This window comes from Cavia porcellus, unplaced genomic scaffold (assembly GCF_034190915.1).
Source record: "Cavia porcellus strain 051 isolate PalLab524CR breed Dunkin Hartley unplaced genomic scaffold, mCavPor4.1 scaffold_3, whole genome shotgun sequence".
Classification (NCBI taxonomy): domain Eukaryota; kingdom Metazoa; phylum Chordata; class Mammalia; order Rodentia; family Caviidae; genus Cavia; species Cavia porcellus.
The window spans coordinates 93,195,402-93,219,727 of NW_026947486.1; the positions used below are offsets into that span (position 1 = coordinate 93,195,402).

At 35.6% G+C, this 24,326-nt stretch overlaps 1 protein-coding gene across 8 annotated transcripts in view; it reads right to left on the reverse strand.

The window, feature by feature from the left end:
• Positions 1-24,326, reverse strand: part of Znf280c (zinc finger protein 280C) — a 76,013-nt gene that overhangs the window by 13,741 nt on the left and 37,946 nt on the right. For 5 of the 8 annotated variants that reach the window (XM_063246410.1, XM_063246409.1, XM_063246413.1 and 2 more), the window contains 6 exons: positions 23,069-23,200; positions 11,901-12,208; positions 11,335-11,475; positions 3,271-3,333; positions 205-323; positions 23-61 (listed from right to left, as the gene is read on the reverse strand). In XM_063246410.1, the coding sequence (XP_063102480.1) occupies positions 23-61; positions 205-323; positions 3,271-3,333; positions 11,335-11,475; positions 11,901-12,208; positions 23,069-23,200 (802 nt within the window). The remainder of the gene's footprint in view (positions 1-22; positions 62-204; positions 324-3,270; positions 3,334-11,334; positions 11,476-11,900; positions 12,209-23,068; positions 23,201-24,326) is intronic. The other 3 variants (XM_063246414.1, XM_063246415.1, XM_063246416.1) reach the window with 3 other exon arrangements.

Consider the following 24,326-nt stretch of genomic DNA (forward strand, 5'->3'; position numbering starts at 1 on the left):
GCACTGAATGAAAAAAACTTACTCTGAGAAGTGGGTTCAGAAGTTGAGGTACTTTCAGAAACTGTAATAACAAGAAGGGTTTTTACATTTAAAACAGAATACGTGAAGAGTGAGACTACTGACTTAATGCATAATCCCCTATACTGTAGCTGATCAAAAATACTGGAATATCAAATTCAAAGTAGCATAAGTATATACACATACCATTCTCTATTACAACTTGGCAAGTATGAGTTTTACGTTGACTTAAATGTTTAGCCATGAGGTCTAAGCCAGAAGAATCAGTTAGGAAATCACAGTTAAGGCACACTAGAGTAATGCCCCTGTGAAGAAAAGAAGATAGTGAGAAGGACCTTATATTATGTGGCAATCCCTATACAAATTCAGTAATTATTATTTATGTAATAACTTGATTTTATGTGCCACAACTATCACTTTTGTTCTAGAAACCTGATGCATCTCAAATGATTCTCTAGAAAATGTCAGAGTCAAGTCTAGATCATGCTAACATTCAGTGCCTTTTAGTTCCTTTCAATTCGTTGCTAAAAGTTTGGCATTGAGAGACTTAAAGCACAGCCTTGGCTCAACTAACAACTTGAATAACTTGTTCAAATTCCAATATTTCCATTTCTTTGCCTATTTGTAATGCAAGGATCTATCATTCATTCAAATATAGAAATGTAATTTCACTGAGGATTTTCTTTACATACACTATACTACTATGTATTGTGGGTACAATAGCAAACAAAAAAGATACATGTAGGCTATAGTCTAAATCTTATTTAAGTCAGGACAAAATTAAGATCCTTCTGAAGTTCATGAGAGAAGGGTCTGAAACTGCAATACCTCACCTGTACAGGAATAAAGATCTGTAGTACACCTTTGATTGACTTCTCTTCTGTAGCTCTAGGCTTACAGCCTGTTTTATATTTATACCAAGCTGTTAGTCATCACATCAAAACACCTTTAGAAAACCAAAACTGGGTGTTTTCTTCTCAAAAAAATCATGCCTCCTGTCTGATCTCTTTCTCTCCTTTCTTTTTTGAGACATTCTCGCCATGTAGTTCAAGCTGGCCTTAAACTCACTATATAGCCTATGCTAGCCTCAAATTCGTGGTGATTCTTCAGTCTCCCGAGTGCTGGGATTGCAGGTGTGCACTATCATGCCTAACCAGCCTAAGGGTTTTAGACATGTATCATTTGATCTAAATCTAACATCCAAAGTAGGTACTATAATTATCACTTTTCTGTAGAGGATCAAATTTAGTAATCTACCAAGGACAGCAATGGGTTTGAAACTGAACCTCTGATTCCAAAGCCAAGTTCTGAAACATGATCTGATGTGACTTGACTACCTTAACCAAGGTCATTCTTAATTATTTTTATTTATTTTATTTTAAAGAGGAAAAAACAAGAGACAAGAGACAAGTAAATGATAAAAAACTTCCAAACAGTAACAATATAGGCTTTCAAAACAAGGTGGTAGGAACCTAACAAAGGTTTTAATTTTGCATAGTTATTTTCAAGAATTACTCAGATTCCCAGATAATCTGAGTTACTAATTACCAGTTAATTAGTCTTAATACTACAATAGTCTTGAACAGTCTGTGCCTCATGTAGCTTACTTTATATACTCCTCCAAATGGATTTTTTGTTTGAGATAGTCTCACATGTAGATCAGGCTTGCCTCAAACTCATGGTGATACTCCTGCCTCAGCCTCTTGAGTGCTGGGATTATATGTGTGTGCCACCATGCTTAGCTTTCATCTTTTTAATTTTTTGTTGGTCATATTGGTATTACAGATTGAACTCAAGGTATTTGTAGTGAGCTACATCCCTACCCCCTTTTTGAGAGTCTTGCTAACTTGCCCAGGTTGGGTTCCAAGTTTTGATCCTCTTCCCTCAGCCTCCCAGAGTACTGGGGTCACAGGTGTGCACCATCATACTTGGCTCCTAATCCCATCTATGGTATCCTTGATTCTATGCAAAACATCAGTAGTTTCCCCAAAGTCTTCCAAATTAAAAGTAAGTCTAAACTTCCTGGAATTGTTATAAATGACTCAAAAAATGTAAGCGAAGAACTATTATCCCAGATTTTGATCTTTTATCTTTTTTTTTAACTTTTTAAAATTTTTTATCAGTACTGGGGATTGAACTCACAACCACCTGCTTGCAAGGCAGGTGCTTATGCCATTGAGCTAAATCCCCAGCCCCAGATTTTGATCTTATATGGACTTTGTGTTGATCCTAAGTATATTAGTGGTTATTCACTATGACTCAGAAAAACCTGTTGCTTTTTCCTTTCTGTGCCTTCATGCATATTACTTTCAACTAGAATGCCTCTGTGTCTCTAACATCTAGAAACTTCTCTTCCCTTTGAAATTAGCAAATCTCATTTTACTTGTTACAAATCTCTATGTATACTGCAGTTACTAATGTTCACATTATTATCTTGCCAACAAACTGTATATTTCTTGAAGACTGGCACCAAGCTTTCCTCTGCATCACTGTGAGCTGTAAAAGACCTGACATGACAACTGTACAATAAATAGCTAAAGAATGGACATTTCATTTAAATAAAATAGCAATTACAAAAATACCATTCTACAGGAGTATAAATATGCTAGGTTCTACCTGTAAGAAATTCATCAATTTTCTTTTTAATTTGAGACTCACCCAAACTGAGGAACATCTGAAATCTTTAAAATCATATAATTAATTTAAAAAAGCAAAGACACAATTGAGCTTGACAAGTAAAAATCAAATAAAAATCTTAAGAATTTAAAATTTCTTCAGTAAACACTTAATATAGATTTGTTTCGAAATCTTAAAATTCAGTAATGTTTAAAAAATTCAGTAATGTTTTAAAAAATAGAATCAAACTTTCCTCCACTTATAAGCAGTTGGTCTAATATCATACTCATGTTGTTTTCAATATACATATTAACTTACTCAAATACTTACTGAGTGCCTCTTATGTATATGCCAGGCACTATTCAACGCCTGGGAAATGTTCATAATATAAGCAAAATAATTAAACCAAAGAAGACGCAATCAAAAGGAACCAGAAGAATGTAAAATAATCCATAATGTATAGCAGATTGTGAATTAGATGTGTGGTGTAATGAAAGTTAATTTTCAATGTCATTAGAAATATTAACAATTTTTGGGAACAGTAAGTTATATACTTCATTTCATACCCTAGTAGCAACGTTTTAAAAGTTACTATAATTTTTCAGTACAAAAAGTAGAACAAGATCAACTGGTTACCTGGAAGTTCCTGATTGCTTCTTAAAAATATAAAACTTTTTATTTGGGTGGGTGGTATGAGAGCTGGAGAAATAAAAGAAAAGATTTTAGTATACATAAAGTCAGACTGATTTCATGACTACACATCAACTCCATGTTTAACCTTAGTTTTGAATAAAAGATTGTGAATCTTTCTTAATAAACACAATGTCCCCCCACAAATTCATATGGTAAAATCCTAACCTCAAGGTGATGGCATTAGAAGGTACAACCTTTTGGGTTTTTGTGGAGTAATTATGTCATGAGGGTAAAACTTTCATGAATGGTGTTAGTGCCCTTATAAAAGAGACCCCATAGAGCTAGATTTCCCTTCCACCAGGTGGAGATACAGTGAAAAGGGGTTGGCTGTCAGGAATTGTCTCTCACCAGAGACCTGTATCTGCTGGCACCTTGACCTTGGCCTTCTCAGCTTCTAGAACTGTGAGAAATAAATTTCTGTTGTTTAACAGCCACTCAAGTTTATGATATTTTACTATAGCAGCTTACATGGACTAAGCCATTTCAGTTATATTTTACATTATTTTACATTCCATTTTACCTGCTGTAAAATGAGTATTTCCCTGAGAACACTGTTACATGTTCAGTAGTTCACCACTATAAGAGAATACTCAAAGAGTTAAAAATGCAAAGAGCAAATTAAACTTTCAATCATTAAAAGTAAAATGTAAGATATTTGCTAATGTGGTTTGCTATAACAGAAATTCCTATGAAGAATTATTAATTATTTTCTAATGTCAACAGACTTGGGAAGAGCAGATAAACAGTCATCCTGGAAGTAACTGTTTTTTGATCTATATACCATTGTTTAACATCAAATAAAGCAAAGCATTGAAAGAGTCTTTTGCAATTGCTAGAACTTTTAAAGAAAGTAAATTAAAAAGAGCAGAGTTCATGAGATCCAATAATACTTCTCCCATACAAAGAACCAAAAACAAACCAAACTTTCCAGTCAGTGGTGACAGTTTTCACACTCCCTTTTAAACTGACAAGGAAATCTCTCCTGTGTTAGAAAGCCAGACAGGATTAGCCCAGCATGATATCACTAACACTGTGGTTCATGGACCAGCAGCATTAGTGTTATCTTAGAATTTATTAGAAATATAGCTCTCAGGCTTCACTGCAAATTTACTGAATAAATCTCTGGCAGTAAAGTCTAAAAATCTGTTTCAGTAAACTTTTTTTAGCAACTCTTACACAAGATAAAGCTTGAGAAGTACAAGTCATTTTTTTTGATACAAAGTCTCACTGTGTAGTTCAGACTGACTTCAAATTTGTGGCAATCCTCCTGCTTTCAGCTTCTGCAGTACTGGGATTACGGGCATGTGCTACCACACCCAGCAAAAGTTGTCTTACCTTGTGCTAAAAGACCCAAACAGGCCAACACACAAACCAGGTCAATAGGTATTCTTGGACACAAGGTAATCATCACCAGCATATTATATGTTTTGGTTTATATCTAGATGTCTTGCCAAAGCCTCATGCAGTCATATGTGGGGCTTTTGGGAAGTGGCTGGATCATGGGTGTGTGATACTTGATCAGTTCACTGATGGGTTTACAGCTAGGTGTGAAGTTGGGAGGTTAAACCTGGTAGGAAGTGGAAGGTAACTGTGGGTGTGGCCTGGAAAAATATATGTATGTATATGTACGTGTACACACACACACACACACACACACACACACACACACACCCTTCCTTCCCTCCTCATAGTGCTTTCCTTCCTGCTTGCCATGGGGCATGCTGGTTATGAACCGAAACTTCTACAAACTGAACCAAAAATAAATCTCTCCTTTAAATTGTGGGTATTGAACATTGTGTCTCAGCAGTGAGAAAGCAATTAAGATAGATTTTGGTATCAGAGAAGTAGAATCACATGCTATAATTAATGTTACCAGATCATGTGGTTCAGAAGCTTTTGGAAGTGGTTTGTATAAAGAATTTGGAATGGTTTGGAAATGCAGGCTGAAGAAACAGCCCCAGAATGCTGTAAAGTGAGCTTGATGGGAGATTCTGGTCAGAGCTCAGAAGCCCAGAATTCTAAGAGTAGAGCCACCAGTAAAGACGAGGCTCGGGGGTTTCTGTTGGGAAGGACTCCATTGGCAAATGGACGTTGGGCCATGTGCATTTTGCTCCAGTTAAAAATTTGCGTGCATTTTGCCCATGCCCAGAGACATTTCTGGAGACGCTAAGATTAAAGGCAATAGCGTGTAGAAGAAATTTCAAGGCAGTCTAATATTCAGGCAGTGACATGGCTACTATTGGGAGCGTTTAGCCAGATCTACTTTGAGAAATAAGAACAAATGACTCAGCAGAATGATTTAAACAGTTTTGAGTTTGGCCAGAAAGGAAGCTCTAGTAATGATGTGACCTGCAAAGATGGAGCAAAAAACTGGGGTTCTGAAAAGATTAGCATTAAAAACCTAAGTACTTCAGAATAACACAATAGAAAAGAGGGTCAGAAGCCCTTTGCAGCCTCAAAATTGTAAAGACTATCTTTTGAGGAGAGCCTCGGGCACTATGATCCATAATGGTGGAGGCCTAGGGAATTTATTCCCCTGGATTGGGTTCACGTTCCATAGCACTCAGCAATCCAGGAACTTGACCCTATATCCCTACAACAAAGACAGAAGGAAGCCTGGTTAACGCTCCAGCTGGCAGTAAAACACAGCCACATCCACTTGGTGCTATTTTTAGGCAAATGCAGAATACAAGAGTTGTAAGGCAATGGAGGCTTCCATCCAGATTCCGCCAGAAAGCCCGGGAGGCCAGGCAGTGGTCCCCAGAGGGCAGTGTGTGAAGTTAGTGAATTTGAAAGTGGCTACCCCAGAAGGTTGGAAAAGCCAGAACATATGATCATCTGAGAAAAGCTGCAAGGAGTCAGCAAAGCTGGCCTAAGAAAAAGGCCATGAGGGCCACTAGCCATGTTACAGGGGTGGGCCACCCAAGTTCTTTGGTGTTCACATCTTGTCAAAGATTGTCCTGATGCTGGACCTGGAACTGTATGGGGATTTAATGGTTACCATTCTGGATTTTGACTTTGCTTTGGTACGTTTCCCCCCATTGACTCTTTTTCTTTGTGGGGGGGACCAGGAATCAAACTCACGATCTCACATTTCCCAGGCAGGTGCTTGTGCCACTGAGCTAAATCCCCAGCCCCCCCATTATATCTTTTGGAACTGGAATATTTATCTTGTGCCATTGTATGTTGGAAGTATTTAACTTTCTTTCCACTTTTACAGAGGTTCACAGCTAAGAGGCTGCTTTATATTTCAGAGGAGAATTTGAACTTGGACTTTTTGGCGATGCTGCAACTGTTAGGACTTTGGCAACTCTTACAGATGAATTAAATGCCCTTTGCTTTATGGAATGTGCATCCATCTTTTGGGAGCCAGGGGTGGAATGATATGGCTTATATCTAGATATCCCCAAAGGCTCAAGCCATCATAGGTGGGGTTTTGAGAGCTAATTGCATCATAGGTATGTGATACTGGATTAGTCCATTGATGAACTTACAGCTGAGTGTGATGTTGGGAGGTGAAGCCTAGTAGGAAGAGGTGGGTCACTGTGGGCATGGCTTGAGAGGGTATAGATATGAAGCCTTTCTTCTCCTTTGATGCTGCTCTGCTTCCTGCCTACCATGAACTATTTCTCCTCTGCCACCCCACTCCCTTTGGAACTAGTTGATTATGGACTGAAATGTCTACAAACTGAGTCAAAATAAACCTTTCGTCCTTTAAATTGTGGGTACTGGCTGTTATATTTCCACAACGAGAAAGCAACTAAAACAGTATATATACATAGTAAAAGGAAAGATTTTGGCTAGCTATAATCCCAAGAAAGTATCCTCAGAATAGGTGCCATGGTAAATGCAAAGAACTTTGCTCTAAAGGAGATAATACAGACTTACATAAGGCAGAATAACTGGGTGTTACATAACTCAAAGAGATAATCCCAAGAATTGCTGTGATGAGTAGATATTTCAAGGAAAGTCAACCTAGAATAAAGGAGGGGGCATTCTAGGGAGTAATCAAGAATAAGGAAGCTGGGCATGGTGATACTCACCAATAATCCCAGCATTTGTGAGGTACTTTTAGGAGGACTACAGTTAAGTTCCAAGCCAGCCTAGGCTACATAGTATACTCAAAGGCAGCCTAAACTACAAATAGAACAAGACCTTATCTCAAAAACAAATAACAACAAAAAAAAACAAAACAAAAAAAATACCCAACGACAAAACAACAACAAAAGAAAGCCACCTTAGATACTCAATACTGAGAAGCTATCATTTGAAAATTAATCATTTTGGGGGCATATATTCTAGCAACAGAGTCTATATAGGCTGAGAATAAAGGTTATCAACCTCACAGAAAATGAAGCTTTTATACATACCGAGTTCAAGTCTATGAGAAAAAGCTCCCACTGGGAGGAGAGGTAGGAGTGAAGTGAACCATTCAGTGGAGTTATTGCTTGAGTGAATAAGGGAAACATGGTACTACTGAAGTAGAGGAAAAACAAAGGGACCCAACAAAGCTTTTAGAGAGAAGTATGTGTTTTCAATTTTTTATGAGGTTCATAATGAGTAAGAGCTCAATGCACAGGATAAAACTGGAGGTTTGGAACTCATAAGAAAGCCTGGAGTATATTGAGAATGCCTAAGGACAGAATAGCATCAGAGGCTCTAACAAGACATTTGGGGAGTCTATGAAAAATGGGATAGTGAAGGACAGATAATGCATGGAGTTATGCTGTATGTGTAAGTGTGTAAGATAGATGACCGTATTACTAAATTTCTGTTAGATCACTGAACAGAATGGTTTGCACTATCAATGTTTGAGTGTGCAGCCACTTTTTATGCTTTGATTTTGTAACTTTAACAAGTATTTTTAAGATAATATGTAATATATCAACTAGTGATTTTATGATGTTATTATTTTTGAATTCTGTATTATTCTACCTTTTTTCTTTTTTTCTTCCTTTAAATTAAAAAAAGAGATGGTTTTATGGTTTGGATTTTAAATGTCTCCTAAAGTTCATGTGCTAAAGGCTTGGTTGCTATCTTGTGGTACAACTGGGAGGCGGTAGAACCTTTAAGAGGTAGGTTCTAGGGCAAGGAAGTTAGGTCACTGGGGAAATATCCTTTAATGGGATATTGGGAACTCAACTCCTTTCTCTCTTTGCATTCCAGCAGCCATGAGACAACCAGTTTTGTTTCACTACCATGCCACGTGCCATGATCTGCTGTCCTGCCACAGGCCCAAAATGCTATGGAGCCAGCCAATCATCGACTGAAATCTCTAAAAACAAATTTTTCTTCCTTGTAAATTGTTTACCTCAGGTGTTTCTTCACAGTGATGACAATCTGAGTAGCACAAATAAATTTAAAAAATGCCTAAAATATTTTCCAATTTAGTCCTCTATAAACTAGGGGTAGAATTAAGGCCCCATTAGGGTAGTCATGTGTTTAGCACAGAATAAGACATTGTTTCCAGAAGAATACTGAGGAAAAGGTTGGCTGAGGTATGGTTTAAAGCAAAATGAGTAGAATACTACAGAAGGTAGAATCCTAGGAAACCAGGATGTATGGTGGCATTTCAAGAGAACTCTGTGAGCTTTAGAAACGTAGGGCAGTGAATTATTTCATGCCAGTGCTCTACATTTATGTAAGTAATACTTTGAGATAGACTGAGCTTAATGAATATCAGGGTAAAAGTGTTCTGAATCCTAAACAATGTTTAACTTCTTTTATAGATGCAAAGTAGGTCAAAAGTGAAAATATCAAATAGTTAGAAATGAAGAAATGGATCTTAGGAAAAGTCAGCCTTGAAATTAGAGGATTTACAGTGAAAAAGTAAAAATATGAGGTTCTGAAAATAGATAAGGTACTAAGAAACTGAGTAAAAATCAATAAGAATGGTTAAAGAAAAAAAAAGTAATGATTTAGAGGAGCAGCAAAAAGGAAAGAAAATGGGCAGTAACAAGGTTAACATAAGTTGAAGAGAATATTTTCAAAAGTGAGTGAGCATAGCTCAGTGATAGGGTGCTTGCTTAGTATGCTCAAGGTAAGCATATTAGTGATTAGGACATTAATGAGTAACTTCACAGGAGCAGCTTTAGCAGTAGGTGGGGATGGTATTTGAATTATAATGGGTAAACAAAAGAATATTTTTTCTTATAAATATTGATGGTATAAAAGGAAGGCAAACAAAAAAAATATAAAGATAAATTTCTTTATCCTAAAAAATACCTGAAAATATTTGTAGGCAGAGGCAATGTGGTAGAGAGAGAAATGAAATTAAGGCCCATAATGCCTAAATAATGTTAAACAGGAAATGCAAAAGTAGAAGAATAGAATTAACTTTATAAAAATTGAACATATCTATTTTCTGATGTTAATGTCTTGATGAAGGAGAAAAAAAACTGTAGGTAGAAAAAACACTTAAGAAAAACAAAAACAATGGCCTCTAAGTGACACGTAGGCAACATTACCAATGACAGACTACCATAAAAACTTGAAGGTCATAAAAGACATGTTGAAAGGGATGTATTTTTTTAAAGGACCAAATTAAAGTTAAAGATTATGAATTCAGAGCTGACTGAATCAAGCAGTTTGCTACTCTAGAATTGACCAGAGAGAGATCAAAAATGATGAGATTCAAAGACATCAAGGTTAAGCATTATTGATGATGTAATGAATTCTAGGACAAAAACACAGCAGCATTCAAAACAGACGACACCGAGGCAGGATGAAGCTGAATGAACAGTGCTGCTGGAATGAAAAGAGGATCATGACTCTGAAAGACATACGAAATGTGAATTCAAAATAAGGATTGCATGTGATAGGTAAAATGGGATAGTGCTAAGATGGGGAATACCTTAACTAAGAGGTAGATGAAAAGTGCTAGCACCAAAAATGCCAAAGTACCATGAGGTCAGGCTGATCATTAAGGGGTAAACACCCTCTTAAGGGTCAGGTCCAGAAATCATCAAAAAGTATGGGCAAATCCTTCACAATGGTGACATACTATGACAAGAAAGTAACACAGAGGTCTTGTTATGATGTTCAAGAAAATTACTTTTACTCCTTATATCTTAATGCTAACTGAAAGTAAGTACATTTATCTTAAACAATCAACTCATTAAATTTACACTAAATACTTTTTGGCTATTTAAAAAAATCCAAATTGAAGGACTAAACCTCTTCTAATGAAGTCCCAATGAATGTTATACAGGTTTTATTTCTTTGGGTTTTTGAGACAGGGTCTTGCTATGTAGTTCAGGCTGACTCTGAACTATGTAGCCCAGGGTGGCCTCACAGAGATCCTCTTGCTTCAGCCTCTAGAGTGCTGGGATGACAGGCATGTGCCACTGAGCCTGGCTACAATACAGGTTCTGAAATCTTTTTTTAGCACAGAATAATATAAGCTGAATCAATGTATCAAAAAATTTCCAACAGCAGCATATGACTAGAATATCCCTATAGTCTCTCATTTTACATTTCATTGAATGAACAGAAAGATAGATGGATAGCTGAGAAAAGAATGTAGAGACGGGGAGAGAGAGGAAGAGGAAAAGAAGAAGGGGAGGAAAAATAATGTTCTTAGCATCATGACAATACCTGAAGCCTCTTAAAGTGATCATTTTGCAGAGAACTCATGGTCATATGTATTAATTTGGTAAATATATTGAAAACATTAAAAATTTCATATTTGAACTTTAAAAATAGAACACATTTCCTTAATAAGCCTATTCTAATTTCATTAGTCTAACAATTCTAATTTTTGCCCCCTTATTTACACTAAAAAACAGTACAAGGAATAACCTAGAAGATCCATTTTATTAGATTTTAGCTCTTTGATGAAGTAAAGTCACTTCTAATAAGATACATATGCTTTCAAAAATTTAACTTGCAGAATGATATTTGCGGGGAAGTGCTAGAGAGTAAACCTAAGATCTTGCACATGCCAAGCAGTACTCTATCACTGATTTGAATGGCAATTTTGACTGGCATTTCACATATTTAACTTACCTGACCATATGATTTACAAAGGCTTTGTTACAGTTAGTGTTGTATTTGCAAAAATTACAGTTGATAAATATAGCAAAGTGGTTTGCAAAATCTTTGATTTTGGTACGACACTCAATGCACTTGTAAATTCCCCGATGACATCTTATGGAGACAAAAAATTGATAAAATATACTGTTAGGACAAAAATATTAATGATTTATGAACCGAAGACAAGATATTTTAAATCAATAACCTTTAATAGACACTTATAATTTTGAAAATTGCTTTGAAACAATATGCTAGAACAAATGTAAAAAATTTAATACCAGTTAGTATTTCTTCGGAATAAAAATGACCAAATCAGCCAATTCAACTATCACAAGATAAAAGCACAAAATACAATATTCAGTGTATAAGGTTCAAGTTCTATTAAGCAGGTACAAAAGGTTACCTTTTAATCATTTGGCTTTTATGCCACATAAGTAATTATCATGTAAACGTACCAGTGGGTTCTATGGTATGGTATATTATATGAAAATAAAATCTTAAGATTAAGTTAGTATTGTATATCAGGAATAAAAACGTACCTTAAGTTCTTCAAAGCTATGCTGAGTTTATTTTTCCTGTTGCGCTGTCTCTTTTGCTTGTAAGAGAGTTTTTTGCATTTAGCTGCACCTCCACTCGGTTTACTTGTGTTGGGTTTATTAGCAGTGGACACAGTTGCCTGAAGCTTAGTTGTCTTAGCTTTGTTTGCGTAAGATTTTGTGAGATTTTTGGCAGTTGTATTTTCGGGTTCTGGAGGTAAGACTTGAAGAGAAGAAGAGCTTGCAGCAGAACTGGAAGGTGTACTTGGTGGTTTTGACTGAGGTGGTCCAATTGATGCTCGAATAGTAACCTATTAAAAAAAGCAACACATACATTTTAAAGATTGATTATCAGTGGTCAGACATGGTGGCACATGCCTGTAATCCCTGCATTCAGGAGGCTGAGGGCAGAGGATTGCCATGAGTTCAAGGCCAACCTGGGTACATACTGAGTTCATCATTCTGAAATGCATAGTGAAACCCTTTGTAAAAAAGACAGTAACAATAAAAGACAAAGAAAACTGATTATTTCATTCACATTAAAAATACCACCTGCAAGCCCTCACATCTATGATTAACTGTTTTTTGACAAGGATGCCAAAACAATTTGTTGGGGAAAAAGAATAGTATTATAAACAAATAATGTTAGAAAAACTGATATTCAGAACCAAAAGAATTAATTCAAACTTCTATATCATATGTACTTACTAATTTTTTTGAAACAGGGTTATATAGCCCAGGCTGCCCTTGAACTTGCAGTAATCCTCTTGCCTCAGCTTCCTGAGTGCTGGGATTACAGATGTGCACCACTGTGCCTGGCCCTACTTCATATTTAGCTATAAAAATTAACTCAAAATGTATAGAAGACCAAATTTTAGAAATTAAAACTGTAAAATTTAGAATATAAAAGTGATCTTCATGACCACAAGTTAGGCAATGCTTTCTTAAATAGGTTACTAAAAGCTCAAGTAAACAAAAAAAGGACATGCATTTCTTTAAATATAATATACATAATAAACATGATCCAGCAATTCTATTCCTAGGTATGTCCCAAGAAAAATGAAAACACAGGTCTACACAAAAACTTGTACATGAATTTTTAATAGAAGTATTATTCATAATAGTCAAAATTCAAATGTCCACTAGCTGATAAACGGATAAAATATGAAATATCCATATAATGAAATACTATTCAGCCATACAAGGACACAGAAACATGTTACAATGTGGATGAACCTAGAAAAATGTTGCGTGAAAGAAACTAGTCCCTAAAGATCATATATTATATCATTTTACTTACACAAAATTACCAGAATAGGAAATTCATAGTGACCAAAGTTTAATTAAAGTTTGCATAGAATGATGTAGGGGAAATAGAGAGTGGACTGCTAATGAGTATAAGGTTTTTCTTAGGGAAAAATGTTCTAAAATTTATTATGATGTTTGTACAACTCTGTGAGTAGGCTAAGATACAACTACTGAACCACACACTTCAAGCAGATGGTTATGAATTACATTTTCAAGCTGTTATAAAAAGTAATTACAAGCTGGGAAAGGCGGTGCACACTTGTAATACTAGCACTAGGGAGGCTGAGGCAGGAGGACTGTTGCCAATTTGAGATCAGCCTGGGCTGCAAATTGAGCCTGAACTGCCTAGGAAGACCCTGTCTCAAAAATTAGCATAGTTGAGCAGCTCTAAGAATTTCATGCTTCCAAATGTACTAGTTCAAAAGCAGTTTATAAAACACTAAAATAATCTATTGATTCAGCCTATAGTCAATCTAGCCATGTTCTCTACAAAGGAATATCACTTTGGCAAAGTACATGTCAACTCAAAAAGAAACAAAGGTTACAGTCAGGTATGGCGGTGCCTGCCAGTAATCCCCACACTCTGGGACGCTGAGGGAAAGAGAATCATGAGTCCAATATACACTGAAGTAAGACTATGTCTCAAACATAAAAAGGAAGAAGGCTGGGTGTGGTGATGTACACCTATAATCACAACACTGTTGTTCAGTTCGAGGCCAGCCAGGGCTACAAAGTGAGTTCAGGCCCAGCCCCAACAGTACAGTGAAACCCCAACTTTAAAAAGACATTAAATAAAAAAAGTAGGAGATTATGAGGAAGATTATGACCTGGAATATACTGAATATAGTAATTCTGAGCCAAAAGTGGATTTGGAAAATCAGTATTATAATTCAAAAGGGTTAAAAATGATGACCCAAAAGTAGCTTTAAGCAGCTTCCAAAAGGGTTTGGAACTTGAAGGCAAAAAAGGAGAATGGAGGGGGCGGGGGATTTAGCTCAATGGCATAAGCACCTGCCTGGCAAGTGTGAGGACATGAGTTTGAGTTCTGTTACCAAAAAAAAAAAAAATTTATAAGAAGAACGGAGATTTAAAGCTGAAACAAATGACTGAGACTAATTTCAAGATAATAGGCAAGAAATGCCTGTAATACCAGCACTCTGGAAGCTGAAGCAGTAGGATCACTGTGGTGAGTTCGAGACTAGCCCAGGCTACATACTGAGTTTAAAGCAAACCTGGACTGTTGAAAAATGCTAAGAATGATAGGTTTTGGTTTAAGACAAACAGAAGACTTGGAAAATTATATTCAGAATCACAGGAATAAAGAAAGCTTCAAAAATTTTACGTCAGTTATATTAGTACTATCAGACTGATGATGGAGAAAAAAAAAGGTAGAGTTATTAGAAAATATGCCTTGGAGGATGGTGCAGGAGTAAGCAGCAGAGAAAGCACTTTTCTGAGAGTTGCCATTCAGACACTGGAATACAGCAATGTGAGGAAGACAAATAGGAGGGAACTGGATGCCCTAGACCCAGGAAGGATCTGAAGAGGAATTAAAGCCTACAGGGAGAGTGAGTGAAGAGAAAAACTTCAACAGAGGAGAAGGAGGAAGCTGGTGAAGCCCTCTTCCTGAGTCAGGACTCACTGTATGGGAGGAGTGGTCTGGGTCTATGGACATACAGTAACTACTAGTGGTGCTGGAGGTCTCCACGGAGAGATGCAGCAGTCGAGGGGAGATAGCAAATAGAGGACTGTGCTGGCTCAGGGGGGTTGGTCATCCCATGGGAGAGTGTCAGTAGAAGGAACCATCTTGAAGAGGGCTGAGCTCAGGACTCAGAACAACTGCTGGATCCATTTAGTGGATCCATTTAGCTGAGTTCAGGCTCTCATAAGGGACACTGACTGCTCCAGGCTAAATGAGTCTGGTCTTGGCCCTCACAGCCAGAATACAGCCTGAACTCCAGGCGAAATAAAGGTGTAGGCTCACTGGGATTATCTAGTACTCTGCCACACAGCTACTGCTGGCTTGCTGGGATAAATCAACACAGATCTTGATTGTTTCCACATATTGTGTACCAGCAACAGCAGAGAGAGACCTGGAAGTAATTTTTTGTTTCTCCTTCAATGTTTTATCTTATGTTTATATGACTCTCAACATAGTCTCTTTGTGGTTATTGTTCTGTTTTTCTTTTATTTCTTTGTTCTCTCTTTCCGTTTGGTCTACTGCACTAGTTTTACAAAGTAAGTGTGATACTTAGTCCTCTAACCTTACATCTAATCTCTTCCTCCTCTTCTACTTCTCTATTTTTTCTTAATCTCTTTTAAATTTTAACCCTTGAGGGTAAAATTGATATTTTAAGGATTTGTACACTGTGTATAATTTTCTAGTTTGTTTTAGCTTTTGTTATATAACCACACAGCTGGTTCATGTGGTTAAAGGTGGTAAAATATTGGTTACCTCACTTTGACAATTTCTAGGCTGTGTTTGATGCTATTGTTGTTGGTGGTGGTGCTACTTTATAGCCAGGAATAGCATAATTGTTCTACCTGGCTGTTTTCCCTGGCGTTCTAAGACAAAGACTGCCAAAAGGTCTTGGAAGGGACTGTGGGCCAGTGTCAAAGAACCACGGGCTAAGTCAAGCAGGCAGCAACTTCTCATTTCCAACAGATTGAAGAGGTAGGATCTTGCAACAGACTCAAACTAGCTACTTCTGGACAACATCTCTGAGAAGTATTCATTTTCTAAGAGTTTTAAATACAAATCATAAAGCAACTCTCCATAGGCAATTTACGAGCATTGACCAAGGAATTAAGCCACCTACCTCACCTCTCTGAAGAGGAAACAACAAAGCAATTCAATGAAGCTTTAGAAAAAAGCAAATCAGAAATAATTCTTCTGATAAGTACAGAAATGGTATCTACAATGAAAACTATGCTCAGTGACTCTAGAGGAGATACAGATTAAAAAAATATAGGAGCTTAAGAAAATGATGAAAAGCCATGATTGCCCAAACAGGAAAGAAATGGAATCCATAAGACAGATTCAGGAAGATATGCAAGAGAAGAAGATTTCCATTGAAAGTATCTACAGCAGAATGAGCCAATGCGTGGACATAATCTCAGATTTTGAAGACAGGCTTGTGGTTAGTGACCATGAAAAGAAAGATTTAATGAAAATAGAAAGGGCCCATGAGAAATCAATCTAAGCTGCTATATTATCTAGCAACTGCTAGATAATATAAAGAAGAATAACCTAAGATTGACTAAAGTCAATGAAAAAGTAGGAGTCAGCACACATATAAAAACAAAAACTGTTCAAAGACATCATGACAGAAAACTTCCCTGGTAGAAAAAAAGCATTTGACATGCAGAAAATTGAGGCATATAAAACTCATGATAAAAAAAACCTACAGCCAGGCATATTATAATCCAGAAATTCAACACAAGAACAGAATATTAAAAGTTGTTAGGGAAAAGAAACAAATCACCTATAAAGGCAAGCCCATCAGAATCACAGATGATTTTTTCATCTCAAATTCTCAAGTCAAAGAGATTGGAGGGCAGTTTTTCAAGCTCTAAAAAAACACAACCTCCAACTGAGATTAATGTACCCCAGAAAACTATCCTTTAAAACTGATGGAGAAGTAAGATACTTCCATGACAAAGAACTACCGTGGAAATTTATGACCAGCAAACCAGAACCCCAAAAAGTTTTGAAGGACATTCTAGAAAGAGATAAGAGGATGCACAATTCTGTGAAACCCAATAGAAGAAATTTGCCAGGCAAGGCCAAAACAGGAAAATAACATGACAATAAGTCAATGCAAATCAGTTATAACAATCAATGTTAATGATCTCTTTTTTTTTTAACTTTTTTTTTTTTTTATCGGTACCAGGGATCGAACTCACGACTGCCTGCTTGCAAGGCAGGTGCTTATGCTGCTGAGCTAAGTCCCCAGCCCAATGCTAATGGTCTCAACCAATCAAAAGACACAGACTGGCACAGTGGATCCAGAAGCAAGATCCAACAATATGTTGCATACAAGAAGCACATTTAATTCAAAAAGAAATTCATAGACGGAAAGTCAAAGGATTGAAAATAATACTCCATATGACAGGAACACAGAAAAAAAGCAAGGGAAGCTATTCTGTTTGCAGACAAAGTGAATTTCAAGCCAAGATTAAGACAGACACAATAAGGTCGCTACATCCTTGTAAAGGGAAAAATCCAAGAGGAAGAGATAACAATTATAAATGTACATGCACCAAAAATCAGTACACTCGACTATGTAAAACAAGTATTAATGGATATGAAAAATAAAATAAGCATTAATACAATTGTATTGGTGTATCTCAATACTCCACTGTCATGAGAAAACAGACTGACTGGAAAAAAAAATCAACCATGAAATATTAGAACTGAACCAAACTTTTGAACAAATGGACTTACATATCTATAGAACACTCCACCCAACATTAGAATATGCATTCTTCTCAGCTGCACACAAGGCGGTCTCCAAAACAGACCATGTACTAGCTCATAGAACTTGCTTAAGTAAAATGTAGAACTGAAATTAGCCCATGCATATTATTAGACCATAGGGTAGTGAAATTAGAAATCAATAGTAAAAGAAACAAGAACTTCAGAAACACATGGAAATTAAATAATGCCATCCTGAACAACCAATGGGTTACAGATGAAATAAAAGAAGAAATTAGTTTCTATAATTAAGTGATAATGACAATACAATGTACCAGAACTTATGGGACACAATGAAGCAGTTTTAAGAGGAAAATTTACAGCAGTGAGCACTGGAGCAGTAAAGCAGACCAAATACAAATAAATAAACCTTAAAACTTTTAGAAAATGGACAGGCCAAGCCTAAAGCTAGTAGGAGGGAGGAAATTATAAAGATCAGAGTCGAAATTAATGCATTGGAGACTAAGAAAACAATACAAAGAATTAATGAATTGAAAAGTTGGTTCTTCCAAAATTTACATAAAATTGACAAATTCTTAGCCAACCTTACTACAAAAGGGAAAGACTCAAATTTATGCAATTAGGAATAAAAAGGGTAAAATCACAACAGACTTTGCAGAAATCCAGATCTCCTATATCTACTTTGAGAACTTCGATTCTAGTAAGACAGAAAATGCTAAAGAAATGGACAGATTCCTAGACATATGAATTACCAAAGCTGAATCAAGATGATATAAAAATCCTAAATAAATCAGTATCAATCAATGAAATAGAAGATGCAATTAAAATCTTACCAACAAAGAAAATCCCAGGCCCTAATGGATTCATTGCTAAATTCTACAAGAAATTTAGAGAAGATCTAATACCACTACTTTTTAAACTCTTCAATGAAATTGAAAGGGAAGCAATACTCCCAAATGCACTCTTAGAAGCAAGCATTACCATGATACCAAAACCAGAGGATTCAACTAAAAGAACTATAGACCAATCTCTCGAATGAATAATAGATGGAAAAATCCTCAATAAGACACTAGCAAACAGAATTCAGCAAATCATTAAGATCATACACCACGACCAAGATGGATTCATCCCAGAAATTCAGGAATGTTTCAACATATGTAAATCAATGAATATACCATTTTAATAGGATCAAGGACAAAAACCATATGATCAGGTCTATAAATGCAGGAAAAGCTTCTGACAGAGTCCAGCACCCATTCATGATGAAACCCCTACAGAAAATTGGAATAAACGATCTCTATCTAAATCTGATAAAGGCTACCTATGACAAACCAACAGCCAGTATTATACTAAATGGACAAAAACCTGAAAGCTATCACTTTAAATCAGGAACAAGACAAGGATGTTCACTGTCTTCACTTTTATTCAACATAATAAACCTTAGCTAGAGCAACTAGACAAGAGAAAGAAATACATGGAATAAAGACAGGAAAGAAAGAAGATAAATTATTATTTGCAGAAGACCTAATACTCTACATGGAAGACCCTCCAAAACTCCACTAAAAGACTGTTAGATTTGCCGGGGGTTTAGCTCAGCAGAGTAAGTGCCTACTTGGAAAACATCAGGTTGTGAGTTCAATCCCTGGTACCCACCCAAAAAAAGACTGCTAGATTTAATAAGCATATTCAGTAGTATAGCTGGATACAGAATAAACACTCAAAAATCAATAGCTTTCTTGTACATGAATAAAAAACAGAGAGAAATTAGGGAAACAACACCTTTCAAAATAGCACCCCAAAAATCAAATACCTAGGATTTAATCTAAAAAAAGGATGCAAAAGACCTCTACATTGAAAACTATAGTACTCTGAAAAAGGAGATTGAAGAAGATATCAGAAAATGGAAAGATATCCCTTGCTCTTGGGCAGGAAGAAAAATTCAGTAAAAATTGATGTACTTCCAAAACTATTATACAGATTCAATACAATTCTGATCAAAATTTTAACAGCATATTTCACAGAATTAGAGTCAATAATCCTTAAATTCATTTAAAATCAAAAGAGATCTAGAATAGCAGAGAAAATTCTGGGTAACAAAGGGAAGGCAGCGTGTATTACAATTCCAGACTTAAATTATACTATAAAGTTACTGTGATAAAAACAGCATGGTACTGGGGGAAAAAACAGACATGAGGATCAAAGGAACAGATTAAAAGATGCAGAAACAATCCAGACATACTCAGTTACCTTATCTTTGACAAAGGGGCCAAACATATTCACTGGAAGGATGATCTTTTTAATAAATGGTGCTGGAAAAAAATTGCTTTGCATTGCTGCAGATTAAAATTGGACCTATATCTTTCACTTTGCACTAAATTAAATTTGAAATGGATTACATATTTAAAGATTAAAACAGAAACATTAAATCTGCTGAAAGACAGAATTGGTAAAACTCTTGAAGACACTGGCATAGGCAGAGACTATAAATAAAATCCTGATCACACAGGAACCATCATAAAGAATCAACAACTAGGATTTCATCTTATTAAAAAGTTTTGCACAGCAAGAGAAACCACCAACATAGTCAGGAGACAAAGTACAACCTGGGAAAAAATACTTGCCAGTGTCCCACAGACAAAGGATTACTAACTAGTACATATAAGAACTTAATTCAGCCCTCCCAAATTTAGAGATCTAATGCAAAAATGGGCATCAGAGATGAATACACACTTCTCAAATGAAGAAATACAAACAGTAAACAAATACATGAAGCTATGTTCACTATCACTGGCCACTGAGAAATGCAAATTAAAACAACACTGAGATTCTACCTTATCCCAGAAAAATGGGTCTTATAAAGAAATCAACTAGCAACAAATGCTGGAGGGGCTGTGGGGAAAAAGGAACAGTTCTCCACTGCTGGTGGAAGTGTAGACTGATGCAACCACTGTGGAAATCAGTGTGGAGGTTTCTCAAAAACTTAGGATTAGCTGGGGATGTAGCTCAGTGGCATGGCACCTGCCTGGCAAGCACGAGGTCATGGAGTTTGATTCCCAGTACAAAAAAGAAAGAAAAAAGAAAAAGAAAAATTAGGATTAGAGGTCCAATTTACCCAGCTCCTCCTCTTTTGGGTATTTTCCTAGAAAAATTAAAAACATCATATCACAGTGATATATGTGCATTCATGTTTACAGCAGCACGATTTGTAACAGCAAAATTTTGGAAACACAAATGCCCATCAACCAAGGAATGGATTAAAAAAGCTGTTTTTTTAAATACAACGGAGTTCACCAACAAAAAAGGAAAAATTGAAGACTCTTATCAGTAAATGCATGGAAGTTTAGCCCATACTTATAAGTGAAATAAATCAGTTATATGTGCAAGCATTGCATTGTCTCTTTAGTGTGAGAAGCTGAAAGAGTACATATTAGAAATGTACATTAATTCTGGAAACATTTTAGCCTTCACAAGTTTTTCTTCCTTTTCCAAATTGTGTTAATGACTTAAAGTCTTTTGTATTTTCATAGAAAATTGTTATCTTGGGGGCTGGGGATTTAGCTCAGTGGCATAAGCACCTGCCTTGCAAGCGATCCCCGGTACCGATAAAAATGAAAAATACAAAAAAAAAAAAAAAAAGAGAATTGTTATCTTGAAGTGTTTCACCTTAAAATGTATCTTGAAATTTTGAATTTTTCTGTAATGTTTTCTAGTTTTCTGTATATAGGTCTTGTAAAGTTTGTCGTGAGACTTATCACTATTTTATATTTTAATTCTTTCGTTACAGATGTGTTTTGTTTCCGTTTGTTACCATTAAGTGGAAGAATAGTTGCTTTTCAATAATTATGTTAAAAAAGAGAAAAATACGCCTTGAAATTAAAATGTACTCAGCACAAAACAAACAGTAGAGCTCAGAAATTATAGTTTGGTTCTTGCTGTGTTTGTTTATATTTGAGGTTGTTTTGTTTTTTAGTATCTTAGCAATTTCAAATTATTTTATCTTCAGTTAATGATTAAAAGGCTTGTAATTAAATAATCTGTTTTCAAGATTTGTTTAAAGTAGTCTTTATTGATAAAGAAGAACTACTTTCTATCAAAACGCTTAAGACAGTGATGCTTTAAAGGAAAAAGAATTTTTAAGAATGATATTCTTTTTAAAAAGAATAATGTCACTATAAACAAATATGCTAGAATATAGACAGCCAAATGAGTGTTACCCTGCAAAGTGATCATGCTGGAAGGTTGTTTACTAATGCCAGCAAACTATCATCACCCAAAAACTCACGGGTTTCCTCTTCTGGAATTGCATTCAAAGTTAATTTAAGAATATATTGTTTTATAAAAAGCAGCAATGCCAATATTTGGCACCAAGAGAGAGTTCTCAAAAATTAAGTCTAATTTGAGCTAATACAGAAAGTACACACCTGGCTTTGAGGGCAATCCCAAAGGAAGTTGAAAGATGTTTTGTGCAGTGGCAGTGGCAGTGTAGCTAAGAGACTGAACTGTAGCCTTCCAAGTTGACTTACCTTCAGGAACTCAACTCACTTGAATGCACTGAGTTTTGGATGTATTTGTTTCATTTTTAAAAAGGGTCCACATTTTATACTGTCAAAGAAGATTAGCAAGATTTCTTTGGTTTTTCTATTGCTTGTTATACAAAAAGTGAGTGGCAGTTCAAAAGGAAGATTGCTGTACCTAAAGAGTAACAACCAGGTTTCTGATCATTAAATCAGATTTTATAAACTGTGGAAGGAGCATGGAATTAAAACGAAACATGCTTATTTGGTTTTGTCAAATTGTTATGAAAATATGTGATACATATTTATACTAAAACTATATAATCCTTAGATTTAGGAAAGTAATCAATTTAGGTGTTTAGTAGATTTAAGCAGTATTAAATACAGGTATAAGTTGGAAATTACAGAAAATGGAAAGACAATGAAAGACTAAATTAATGTCTATGGTAGGGTGAATTAGAATTTTTTTAAAAGAGGAAACAAAAGAGAGAAAAAGTAAAAAATAAAATTGAGGATATAGCTCAGTGTAAAGGCCCTGGGGTTAATCTTCAGCGTTATACAATAAACATAAACACATAAACAGACAAACACAACAATGGTTAAAAGTTTTTCTTTCTTTCTTTTTTTCAAATGGCACTCTTCCACTATAGTGGAGGAAGCTTTTTGTTTTCTTTTATTTTTTGGCGGTGCTGGAGATTGATTGGACTCTGGGCCTTGTGCATGCAAGGCAGAGTTCTACCATTGAGCCACACCCCCAGCCCCAGAAGTTTTTCTTTCCATGAATAAGAATAATAAAACCTAAAATTAAAATGTTAATCAAAAGTCACTTTTTCATATTACATTCATTAAATGAAATGAGGCAGTTTATTTGTATTATAAAAATATTAAAATAGAACATAGTTAATACTTACTTTTGTTCCAGAAGGCAATCCTTCTAGTTCTTTAGGCTTCACAAAGGTACGATGTTGTGTTTTGTGATCTGTTTTCTCTTTGCAGGTCAAAAATTGCAATCTGCATTTTGAACAACGATGAATTCCCTTTTTCTGTTTATAGAAAATATTAGAAGTAATAACTTTAACCACCATAAATCCTGGGACCTGAAATTCCTCTTAGTTCTAATATCTAAGTAATTTAAAAACTAGTATTTTAAGCATTTCTTATCATAAATAATGCTAAAATATACTTTTTATGCTGGGGATTGAACAAGAGCCTTATGCTACCAATAGGCTAAACCTCCAGTCATAATTTTATTTTTTGCTATACTGGGAATTGAACTCAGGACCTCTTGTATGCCAAGTAAGCACTCCACCACTGAACTACATCTCCAGCTCTCTCACCTCTCTTACTCTCCCTTTTTTAAACAACCTCAACTGAGGTAGGCTCTTGTTAAGTTGCCCAGGCTAGCCTAGAATTTGTGATCTTGCCTAAGCCTCCTGAGGAACTGAGATAACAGGTATGTGCCAATACACCCAGATATTATTTTACATTTTAAAAGCACTCGCTGCATTAGTATTTGTGTCTTAAAAGTATTTGTTACCCTTTAAGCATTCAACATAAAAATTATTATCAATTAGGACCTAGTGGGAAAAAGTCCTGTCTAGTTGTATAAAAGTTCTTTTAATTATAAATTTAAAGTAATAAACTACTGAAATACATTATACAGTGAAAATGAATTATATTAAGCTTTTAACCTTAGAAAAAGTAAATTATTTATAGCTTTTGCTATTTCAGTTTGACTCACAAGTTGGTAAAATAAATAGAAAAACTGTCATTATAGTAAGGCATTTCTATCAGATAGGATGTTCTACAGTGACAGTATTCTATAGCCACATTGTCTATTATGATGTTTACCAGCCATATGTAGTGACTGAGTACTTCAAATGTGAGGAGTACAATTAAAAGGGTGATTGTCCGATTTATTTAGTTTAAGGAGACACACATGGGTTAGAAGGGTACAATACTGTGTAGCATGAATAAGGAAGTATAAAGTTTCTGATCTACTGTTTGAGAATTCCTTGATTTAATTCATCCTCAAGTGTAGGCCTATTATATTTTACCAAGAAAAATTTATCACTACTCATAGCATACTTTTTACTTGTAATTAATTGGAATCTTTACATGTAAGCTTGCATTACTTAAAATATTTTAAAGAAAAACATGAAAAAATAT